This window comes from Lycium ferocissimum, chromosome 5 (assembly GCF_029784015.1).
Source record: "Lycium ferocissimum isolate CSIRO_LF1 chromosome 5, AGI_CSIRO_Lferr_CH_V1, whole genome shotgun sequence".
In the NCBI taxonomy this organism is placed as follows: Eukaryota; Viridiplantae; Streptophyta; class Magnoliopsida; order Solanales; family Solanaceae; genus Lycium; species Lycium ferocissimum.
In genome coordinates this window covers 74,109,885-74,122,369 of record NC_081346.1, presented here as the reverse complement: position 1 = coordinate 74,122,369, position 12,485 = coordinate 74,109,885, and the positions used below count along the sequence as shown (strand labels likewise).

The window sequence follows — 12,485 nt, the reverse complement described above, 5'->3', positions numbered from 1 at the left end:
TTTCCATACTTTGACTAAAGATTAGTTATGTTTCAAAATGCCGGAATATCAATATTTTATATAGAACTTAATATCTTTTTTTGCGTACAATAATGTCGGCTCATTACATCAAGTACATCTAAACGTTTGGATCGTCGTTTTAGGGGTTTTAAAGTGCCCCGAAGTAAATTTTCTTTATTTGAAAACTTGTTATCTTTAGGTTTAAGTGTCATATTTTATAGAGTTTTGATTAATTTAGGACGTCGCACAAGTTATTATTAATCGATAATAAAGACTAAGATAACTAATAATCATTAAGAAAATAATAACCAAAAATATATATAATATTAACATAAAATGTACACTTTATTTACAAATACACAATCTCAGGTCCCACATCTGAGAGCCTTTAGAGTACGGCTAGGCCTAAGGCCACCCCCACCACCCTCACCATTATCTCCATCCCCCTTCCTCCTCTTAATCTATACATGCTCTATGACATGATCATCCTTGCTTCCTTTCCTTCCGTTCTTTCGGCCCGGACCCTGGTTCATAACATGCTTCCTATGAGAGATGACGGTGGGCGGTGGGAGTGGGACAACAACATCAGGAGTCTCGTCAATCTCATTAGGAGACCTGTACACAGGCGCAGAAGAATGAAGCTGAAATAACATATAAACAATTTAGCTTAGATTTATTCTAAACTAAACATGAAATGAAAAATTAATTAATAAATTATTTTATTTTATTGTAAAAATCAAACCTATGTGTCGATGGCCTCCTGAGATGACTGGTGAGAGGGCTCCTGAGATGGATCCCCAACGGTCTTCTGAGTAGGCTCCGGAGCTATAGCTGGAGCCGGAGATGGGTCCACAGACATACAAGAATGAACTTGAAATAACATAGAAACAATTTAGTTTAGATTTATTCTAAACTAAACATGAAATAACATATAAAAAAATAATTAATAAATTATTTTATTCTAAAAATCAAACCTGTGTGTCGATGGCCTCCTGAGATGCCTGGTGATAGGGCTTCTGAGCCCCCCCCCCTCCCCCCCGAGTAGGAGATGCAGATGGTGCCGTATCAAACACGAAGTCCTCGAAGATGGCGTCGAAGTCCAGATGTAAGCCACTCTATAGATCACGAACCGGCCGCTCACCCTGTGGAACACGAATTGGTGAATGTGGAAATGAAGGCCAGGGCACATAATTTGATAAAGGGTCTGGCGTATATAGAGGTGTCTGTGAAGTTGACGGGATATCTGTAGTTGACGGCCGGTAAGAACTCGACGGGATCTCTCGGGCGACGAGAGCCTTATCGCCCTGCGAGCCTTACCACCGGCTCTCGGCGACCACGACCACCGGCACCGGGTGGGGCACCGGGAACACGCTCACTGAGACGCTCAAAGTCATGTGCCTGTCGCATACCAGTCTCGGCAAGCTCAATCATAAGTGCCGCATAGTCCGCTTTCTCGGGGGCCTCCGTACAGGCAGTGCTCTCATAGCGCATCGTCTGAATGGTCCGTACCTGCATATGTTTGCAAATATTAACAATTGAATAAATTTGTAAAGTTGTACATAAGATGATGGATTTAGTTTGAGACTAATAAAACTTACCAGCGCCTCATACACTCCTGCGAAAGCTACATATCCTAGGCCATCTGGACGACGCCTAGTGGGGTTACCAATAATGATGCGAGTGATCCGCATGTACCACTCCATGTACACATGGATCGGAGTGTCATGTCCGGCCACTGCTAGGCTCGTCATCCTTGTATCCTAACTCTGGACCTGTTGCTTCATATGGAGCCGCCATGCATCATCGACCCCATTCCGAAGCGCGGTATAATGCGTACATACTTAACCTTAAGTAACACGCGGTCGGGCGCGTGATACTCAACGATATCCATATGTATCAATGGACACCGCGACATTCACATGTACTGACAAAACGCTGACAGCTCATCCAAATTATGATCATATGACGTCCATATAAAAGCCTGTAAAAATAATTGAACTAGTTAACAATAAAAGACTAAAATAGTAGCTATGTGGTCTAGCGTGTGGATCCAAAATATGAACATACCGTCTGTGCCTTCATGCGGTCTAGTTGATCCCTAAACGGGAGAAGGTTGTGGTACGTCTCCGCACATCGACGTACGCCTCGCGACCATCTCCGCGCGTATGGTACTGGCACAGCAAAATAGTCAGCGGGAGGGTGAGTTGGTATGGGCTGAAAAGGTCTCAACCTAGTCCACACCCATATCTGATATAGTCATTAAAAAAATCTTTTATCAGTCATCGTTTTTAAAAAAAATATAGTGTTGAATTACACACACTTAAATATATTACCTGAAGGAGCGAGCAAAATGCAGGGACCTCTACCCTCGTGCCCATAGAACATCGGCAGAATCCTCGATACATGTAGCCCAGCACAGTAGCGCCCCAACTATAACATCCTAACTCGGCGAGATCGTCGATATACCGAAGATACATCAAGCTCACATGCGAACCTGAAGTGTTAGGGAATAGGATGGCCCTGAATATGATGAGTAGGTATAGATGCGCACTTCGGTCAACATCAGCCCGAGGCATGTCCTCTCCAATCGGATGCTGCATGTCTATGAGGCGCAAGTGAGCACAAAGGGCTGACAACAAAAGTCGACTCTGGCCCGAAATATCACCAGCCGGAGCCACGAAACCGGTGAGCCTAGTCAACTCATCCCGATAAGGCGGCAACACCTGAGGCTTCTCAGTATACAATGGGCATCCATCAACCTATAGCCCATAAATGACCTCTGCATCCTGGAGGGTAATGGTAGCCTTACTAGTACGGAGATGAAATGTGTACGTCTCCGATTGCCACCTCTCAATCAAGGCCATCTCTAGCGATCTATCGTGCTGTACCCAACCAACTTCGAGGCACCGATAGATACCACCCCGACATAGTATATCCAAGACGCGAGGATGTTGGGGGGCAAGCAGCTAAGATCTCCCATGCTAAGTCCCCTAACCGGGTATGGACCTGAGCCTTAGGCTGTAGGTCGGATATCCATATATGCTGCGACCTATGCTCCGACTGAAGATATAGTACCTCGGTCGGCGGGCGTGGATCGAAGGGTGGTGATCCATCTGTTTTACGTATTTTAAATCAATCATTAGCAAGTAATATTAGTTATGTAATCTTTTATCGAAAATTATATTAAGAATTGTGGTGATCCATCTATTTTACGCATTTTAAATCAATCATTAACAAGTAGTATTAGTTATGTAATCTTTTATCGAAAATTATATTAAGGATTGTGGTGATCCATCTGTTTTACGCACTTTAAATCAATCATTAACAAGTTGTATTAGTTATGTAATCTTTTATCGAAAATTATATTAAGGGTTTTCAATCCTAAACTACGAGTTTTCAATCCTAAACTACGGGTTATCAATCCTAAAATAAGGGTTTTCAATCATTAACAAGTAATATTAGTCATGTAATCATTTATTAAAAATTATATTAACGGTTGTGGTGATCCATCTATTTTACGCATTTTAAATCAATCATTAACAAGTAGTATTAGTTATGTAATCTTTTATCGAAGATTATATTAAGGGTTTTCAATCCTAAACTACGGGTTATCAATCCTAAACTAAGGTTTTTCAATCCTAAAATATAAAGATTAATAATTAATAAGTCAAATAATTAACAATTAGCTAGCAAACAATTAGCATAAACAATTAACTAACTAATTAAATAATTAAAAAATTATTATCATATATGTAATAAATAAACAATTAACTAACTAATCAAACAACTAACAAATTATTAACAAATAAACAATTGGCTTAACAAAAGCTAAATAAATAATTAGCTAGTCTAACAATTGAAATAGCTAATCTAATAATTAACAAATACTTAAGTCGCTAATCTAACAATTAACAAATATTAAATAAACAATTAATAAATAATTAACTAATTAACAACAAATAAACAAATAAAATAATTAAAAAAAGGGGACAGTCACAAACAACCCCAAAAACGCAAAAAAAATAAAATAAAATAAAATGAGCAGAAGTTTTTTTTCGAAATCCGCAACAATTACACAATGATCATGCTTAGGATAATAATATATTTAATAATGTAATAGAAAATTCGTAGTGAAATACCTAGATTGAAGCTTTTTTTGAGTTTTTCAAATGAGTTCTGCGCAGCTTTATTCCGAAATCCAACCTTAGAAACTTGTTCCTACACTTCAATATACCAAGAATATTAACTTTTGAGTTGAAAAACAACACGAAAGTGACGTTTTTGGAGTTGGGGACCACTGAAATTGCCCTTTAATGGCGGGTCTTTTTTTTTTTTTTTTTTTTGAAACTGGGGACCGTGGTGGGGAAGGAGGTGTGGCCTCTTAATTCGTGCGCGAAACTTAGTTTTGTATTTTTTTGTGCTATTTTGGTTCTTTTTTTTTTTTAACTCACAAAAGTCGCAGACTCATTGTTTAGGGTATTTTGAGGGTAAAGAAATGAGAAAGTCCATAACTTTACTAGTATCTGGACCTCTATCACAATAATCACCCAAAAAAATGATAAGGGCAGTTTGGAAATCAGATGGGTTGATTAAAGATTCAAGATTTGACCATATATTTTGGAGTTTTGTTATGTAGCCATGAATATCACCTATGCAACAGACAATACTAAGTTTTGTGGGTGGATTATTATTTTCCTCCATTGTTTTGATGTTTTTGTGTCTGTATGTATTGATGAGGGAGTAAAAATTGGGAGGTTGAAGATTCTTGATTTATTTTGAGAAAATGATAAAAATGGTCCCTATGTTTGAGTGTTGGTTCAAAATAGTCCCTGAGTATAAATAGAATAATTTTGGTCTTTTAAATTTTCAAAAAGTGAGCACTTTTAGTCAGTACCAAATATTTATCAAACTCTGATCAGTTAAAAATTAAAATTATGGTCGAGCAGTAAATACACTCCATCTTTAATTAGAGGTATCGGATTCGAACCTTAAATATAAAATCGTCTTCAGCAGGAGGAGCTTTACCCTAAAAGCGGGACTTTCCGATGCACATCCGGATTAATTAGACCACAAGGTAGCAGCGGCGGATGGAGTGTTCAAACACTAGGTTCATTTGAACCCACTACTTTCGACGCGGGAATATAAACTTATGTGTAAAAGTCTACTAAAATCGCAATAAATAATATCTCTAAACCCATATATTTTAAAATATAATAAGTTCCAACCCCACAAAATTTAAATATCACATCCGCCTCTACAGGGCAGATAACGAACATCGGGTTCAAATCAATAATCCTCGAGCATGTGATAAATTAAGTGTGCATTTCGAATGTGTTTAGTTGTATTTTATTTGTATCCATCGCAGCATTTTTTTTCATGAAATGTCATCTTCGTAGTTAATTATGGTTAATAATCAAGTTACTTCACAGTGTGTGTGTGTGTGTATATATCATGTTGAATGTATTTTATCTTCAACTTCTCATCGCGCCTCTGTTTTAGGTAAAATCTATCGAACTTCACAGTGTAGTTTTTCAATCAATTGAATATTTTTCAAAATTCGTTGTTCTCAATCTGTATAGCTTGAATTTTCAGATATATGTATATATATATATAGGTGAAGTGTGCATTTCAAATGTGCTTTGTTTTAGGTAATTTCTCTCGTACTTCACAGTGTGGTTCTTCCATCAATTAAATTTTGTTCAAAACTCGTCGTTCTTAATCTGCATCTCTTGAATTTGATATATAAAAGAGGCGTGCAGGTGCAGACTAAGCTCCGTCTTCTTGGGGTCGAGAAGAAGGACCACAAGGGTCTGTCGTACTGTGGCTTCTTCCATTGCGTACAAAGAGAACATTCATGGCTGAACCCGTGACCTCCCGGTCACATGGCATTTCGAATGTGTTTTGTTTCAATTGTTTGTATCCTTTATAGTATTGGATTTCGTGAAAATTGCAGCATAGTTAGATTGAATTCTGCATGGACAAAGGGACACATTGTAGTCCAGATATTGAAGCTCCATCACTGGCAATCATTGTGGAGCAAAAAATCAAGGAATCTGATGATTTGATTGTTACTGAGGTTTTTGTTCCTAATCCTGCAAATTTCTCTGAATTCATATTAGGTCCATGCTTCAGGGATGCATTTCCTTCAGAGCTTGAGCCATTTTATCCCTTAGCAAAAGGGGAAAAGCTCCTTATGCACTCTCTGGAACCTGAGTGGCAAAGACGCCAAACTTCGACGTCATGGCCACGTGTAACTAGAGGACGGACTGATTGGGTTGATCGATTGGAGAAGGTAAAAGGGGAGAAGTGGAGACGCCATCCAGCTCTCTAAATTCGACATACCCCGTGACAGAAGTCTTCTGTATGCTGCTTTGTGCTTTTGGTCAATCTCAAGTAACTCCTTTCACTTTAACTTTGGCATGATGGGTCCAACAGTACTGGATATTGTTGCCTTGACAGGGCTCAGACCTCATGGCAAGGAGATTAGCGCAATGCTCTACGTGCTAAAGTCCTTTACTTTACCGACGGGTGAGAACGATAAAAGATTATCTTATAGGGAATTCCTTGAAGTATCCATGCAAATAGACGATGTAACGGAGGATGAACATATCTCTTTCCTAATTATGTGGCTTTGCAAGTACGTCTTTTGCAATGCTTCATTAAGGGTGACAAAGGAATGTAGCCAATTAGCCGTTGCTCTTGCTTCGGGCAGAAAGCTTGCTTTGGCTCCTTTTGTATTATCTCATCTGTATTGAGGCTGTAGAAATGTAGTTACCAGAGGGTTTGGTCCTTCAGGGGGGCCCTTCTGGATCCTACAGTTCTGACTTCAGTCTTATTTCCCTGAATATGGACCTTTGACTTCTGACTCACAAAATTGTCCAACTTATGGGGTCCCCCTGGCTCAAGGCAAGTTAAAACACAAAAGCTTCCGGGAATGTTTTGAATTTTTTTATTCATGCTCCTCCAGAACTCCCAGCCAGTTCACCCCATTTTCTTCTAGGACCCTTGGTCCTGAGTGGCCAAGATTGTCGCTGCATCATCACTGCCGAACATCTCGTAAGGAGGAGCTGAAAGACATCTGGTCCAGTTACCTTATTGCTCGAGACCTCCATTATGGCCTTGCACTGGGCACGTCAATTATCTGCAAAGCTGGAGTGGAGTATTACGCACCAAATCAGTTTGCACGGCAGTTTGGCATGATACAGGCTGTGCCTCTCCCTCCTTATCAGTCTGCCAATACTTCATCGCTGTTTTCCGTTCAGCTAATTGCATAAAAGAAGTAGATTCAAGGTTCGTCCAATTGAAGAAAAAATTTTCAGCTGTCCAATTTGATGCCAATCCAAAATGTACTTCATCCTTTGAGTCCTGGTGGTCGACTTATATAGGTAGAACTCGGACTGAATCAGCTGCGGAGATCCTTTATAGGATTTAACCAGATTTTCAATTGACTACAACTGTGGTGCAAGAAAAAAAGAACTTCCATCCAGAGAATTCAGGAAGCAATGCACAGATTGCTGGAGAACAAGCAACCAAAAAAAGGAGGAAAGAAGGTATGGTAAAAAACGGAAACAGCTAAAATTTAATAAGTAGCTGAAAATAAAAGCGAAGTTGTTAAAACTATTGTTTGGAACTTTTGCCTTTCTTTAGTTCTCCTTATCTGTAAAGTTGTAACTGAGTCTTCTTCCATATTAGACCCATAGAAATGAGTGGCTACTTTTGAGAATGAGTTGATATAAGGTATGGTACATAGCAAAATAGTCCCACGGGCCTCACATACATTCCATGTCCTAGTTTTTTGCCATGTCAAAGTCAAAATAAAATTGTTACAGTGTAGTTATCTACCTCTCTGTCATATATTTGTACACTCTCTCAAGTGAAAGGGCATGGATGGCTTCTGTTTTATGTTCTCCATTGACACCTACGTTAATCGATATACTTGCAATCTGGCTGTGAGAGATTATCAAATTCTATAACTCTGATAAGTTTGAAAACTCTCCTTCTCTAAATGAAACTTGTTAGCATTTCTTTAATTGTCTATAATTTTTTACTCTTCTTCAAGAGTATATTTCACAGCAACAGAAGTTGGAAAGGCAAGAAAAAGATGAGAGGCCTTCTAAGAAAGCCGAGAGGAAACGGTTCGCGCCTGTAAGTTAAACCTTGAAGCCAAAGTTGTTGGTTCTCTTTAACCTTTTACCATTGCAAATTTTGTGTTTCATTATCTCTTCTCTTTCTACTTTTCAGGGCTTTACGGAGTTCTCTGCAAATAAAAGTCCAAAACCTGCTATTAACATCACCAAACACTCTCCTGCAGTCCATGGCTCAAATCACTCTGCAGAAACTGTTACTAGTCAGAAGACTGTAACCGATGTTGTTGTGTTTGATGATACATCCTTTTCCACATCACCACTTTCATCTGCTGAAGTAAGTTCACTTTCGTAGTCTTCTCTCAAGCACTACACAAGCATGTTTCGTATTACACAATATATATGCATGTTTATGAAAAAAGTGGGTAGTAGACTTCCCAGGATTAGCTGTGCTAGGCTTGATAGAAAGAAGGTTTAGGAAACAAAGCTGAAAACATATATTTTCAACGATATGTATGAATTTGATCACTTAAATGTAGTAAGAGAAATGGCAGACAAACGCTGTGATGACTGTAAGTTACCCAAGGTGTTGCATTTCATGTCCTAACTTTTGATACTGGTTGGAAGTTGGAAGTGAAATGGTTGAGATCATCCTTTAGTGTGGCTGATTGATTACTCTCTGAAACTGTGGGCGAATAGACTTGCATATCATAGTTATAGAAGTAGAAGAAATTAATACTACATTCTATAGGCAAAAACATCTACTAATAGAGTAAATTTGATTTGTTTGTTAAATTGAATTTCTTAAACTTGTAAATAGGTTTATAATGACTTCTGTTTGTAGAAGTATGTCAAATAGTTTGACATATCTCAAAACCAGAATTAGTCATCTACTATTCAGTTCGTTAATAAAAAGGATTGATATGTGAAGCAAAAAAATTAAATTTAACTTCAAATTGGGGCATAGTGAAAAGAGGCAGAGAAATGCAGGATCTCACTATGAGTGGTAAAATGGGATCTAATTTTAGTTAAAACAGGAAAGTGAAAGCTCTTGTTTGTAAATGGTGAATGTAAGTATGAATAGTAATTAAAGTTGAATTCAGTAGAAGAGCCTTGAAGGTCTGTTACATGATCACTACATAACATACCGTTGGGTGATAAAAAATTCTCGAGTAGTATCTTGGAGATGGTACTAGTATAACTGTGGCTGAAATGAGTACTTCAAGATCCATCAAGGGTAAAGTAGAAAAGAGAAGCTAAGAAGTTAAATTTGGAGAAAATGGAGAAAGAGCAAAATGGTCTGAGCACATGCAAAGAAGGCTTAAATGATTTATGCTTACATGACGTATATTGTTAAACCATCATGTTTGGAGGTTAGTCGTTCAAATTAAGAGTTGCAGGTGAAGCTCTTTACTTTCCACCATTGCTCTCCTTATTACCCGTGTTCGTTATGTCTGATTACCCCGTCTAATTTTGAGAGCTTTTTCTTTTCAGGAAGGAAAAAAATGCAGAGTTTCCCAATCATTAGCTAATACCAGAAGCTTGACATCTGATATTATTGAACCACCTGACTGCCCTGTGAAATTTGATAATCTAGAAGACTTCTTTGTGCGAGTTAGTGGACAAATTAAACGAACTCAATCTCTCGGTTCTTCTGCTGACCAATCTTCTCCTATAGATGACAAAATATTTACCACGCAGAGGTCTCAGCTATCAGCAGAAATGCTTGCCACAGCAAAAGGTGATATTGAGAGATTACTAATCATGCCTTCTCAAGACTTGCTTCTACCCGGAAACTGCTCAGCATTAAGTGCAGCACTATCAGTATATGCTGCAGCACCGGATTTATCAGCTGAGAGATCGCTTGCCTTGGAGAAACTCAAAGAGAACCTTCTGCACCTTTCCTTGACCTTGCGTAGAGCTAAGAAGGACAGAGGATTATTACAAGAAGGCTGCCAAGAAAGTGCTCCTCATCGACGAACTCACAAAGGATCAGGAACTCTATACTAACCTCAAAGACGCAAATGACAAACTTGAATACCAAATCAGCAAGTTGAAGGCAAGCTTGATGCAAAGACGAAGAGAAAAGCAATCCAGGAGCAAAAATTGAGTTTGGCTAAGAAGTGTTTTAAAAAGACTAACGCTCTTGATAGAATGAAAGCTGAGTTTCTTGTCATGGAGGAAATGAAGGAGCTAGCCGATTTGGACATTGCCCGAGTGGAAGAAAGCTTGACAGACTTCAAGAGTAAGATAATCGAATCATCTGGATTGGTCCAAACTTGTAAAGTGAAACAAGAAATGTAGACATACTTCCAAAGACATGCTTGCTGGTGGCATAGGTTGATGTACATGGATGCTTCAAAATAGCACTAATTTTGACATGATGACAGGGTAAAATGGTGAGGCGAATCTAGGAGGTTCCGTCTACTTTTAGCTCGAACTATGTATATATTGGAAAAATTAAAATGTATGAATATACAGCCGCACTCATTCTAGTTTAGTGACATTAGAGCCTGAATTCGCCTCTTGTTATAAAATGTATTTAGATGGCGAAATAGTTTTAGACAAATGTAGGCACAAAAGTATTCTCATATGTCTACATCTTTAGCAAGAACCAAATATCAGTGAAGATTGCAGAAGACTAGTAGTGACAATTGGATGGGTTGGGTTGAACTTGGATGGGTTAAGAACGGATTATCTAAATTATTTGTCATGTCAATGTCCAGAGGATTAAAGACTACAAAATAATTATCTCCAGGGGAATAATTCAAATTATAAATAATTTAATTGTGCAATTAATAATTCGCTCAAGTTTAAGATGTTTTTAGATATTGTTCCAAAAACGAAAGTGTCCTTTTTGCAGCAATGTAATCAAATGTAAAAGGCAGAATAATCCCTTAAATTTGTCAATAAATTTTAGTTAAACACTCTAATTTATTGTTCCTATCGAGCAACACATGATAAAGTGTTTATATTAGACATCGAGTTAAATTTTGGAAAAGTTATTGCGCGTGTTCTCCTGCGCCTGCTAAATAGATAAATTAACCACATAAAATATTTCACATCCTTTAATTATACACATATGAGGTATTAGTGTGATTTCGTATAATTGAAGTAGGTGACATATTTTAAGTAGTAAGCAAACAAGGTAAAACCTATTTCAAAATGGTATCGAAATCATCTACTCCCTCCGTCTCAATTTAAGTGTGTTAGTTTGATTGGACGTCGAGTTTAAGAAATATAGGGAGACTTTTCAATCTTGTGGTTCTAAATTAAAGATGTGTATAATGTACTAAAAAGTAATTTGAATTTTGTGGTTTTAAACTTGCCATGTATGATGTTTGAATTGTCAATTTATAAAATATGGAAAGACACATTCTTTTTGAGACATACCAAAAAGAAAAGTAAGACATTAAATTGGTATGGAGGGAGTAATAAAAACATTTTATCTGAAGCCATTTCGCCTAATTATTATTGGCCCAGAATTGATCATAATGATGGTGCTTTTCTCTCTTAATCCCACTGCCTTTTCAAGTACTATATGTAATTGTAATTCCCCTGTATCTTCCAAACGTTGTCATATATCGCATCCAAAATGAGTATACATTAGTAATAAATACATCTCTTATTGATAAATTATGTACTCTTTCCGTTCACTTTTGCTTGTCCATTTTGGACTTTTCACGCTGTTTAAGAAATAATAAATGAAGTGCATAATTTACCAATGTACCCATATTAATTGGTGCATATTTTTATTGGATTTGAAAAATGATTTGAAGTGAGTAATTAATACTATGGGTAAAACAGGGAAAAATAAATTGTCTTTTCTTGATATGCTAAAAGTGTCAAGTAAAAGTGAAAATCTATTTTTAGAATACTGGACAAGGAAAAGTGTACAGAGGGAGTAGTTACTTACTACTCTCTTTCTCCCAATTTAAGTGTCTTATTTTTTTTCTGTTCCAAAAAGAGTGTCTCGTTCTATATTTAGTAAGTTTCTTAATTCCAACATTTTACATGACAAGTTTAAAACCACAAGATTTACAGGACTAAATGCATTTTTAATTTAAGACCACAAGATTAAAATGTTCTCTTTTGTTTCTTAAACTCCATGCCCAATCAAACTGAGTCCTTAAATTGGAACGGGGAGAGTAGTTAATTAATATGCCATACCCACTTTGGTGTCTTGCTTTTCTTTTTGTTCCGTCTCAAAAGTGTAGGTCACAAGATTAAGAAAACAACATTTAAAGGACTATACACATCATTTAATTTAACACGATAAAATTCAAAAGTTTCTCTTTATTTTTTGAATATGCAGTGAAAAAGAGATCACATTGTCAAGAACCAGCAATTTCCAGCTATGGGGTAACCCTAAAAAGCTACTACTACTTAACTCATCAACTG

General features: G+C 37.4%; 1 protein-coding gene across 1 annotated transcript; it reads right to left on the bottom strand.

Annotated features, from left to right (window-relative positions):
* Positions 1-1,915: 1,915 nt before the first annotated feature.
* Positions 1,916-2,864, bottom strand: LOC132058033 (protein MAIN-LIKE 2-like). Its single transcript, XM_059450602.1, has 4 exons — positions 2,778-2,864; positions 2,334-2,729; positions 2,068-2,247; positions 1,916-1,981 (listed from the first exon to the last, which is right to left on the bottom strand). The coding sequence occupies exons 1-4, from the start codon at positions 2,862-2,864 to the stop codon at positions 1,916-1,918; spliced, it is 729 nt and encodes a 242-aa protein (XP_059306585.1).
* Positions 2,865-12,485: the final 9,621 nt, after the last annotated feature.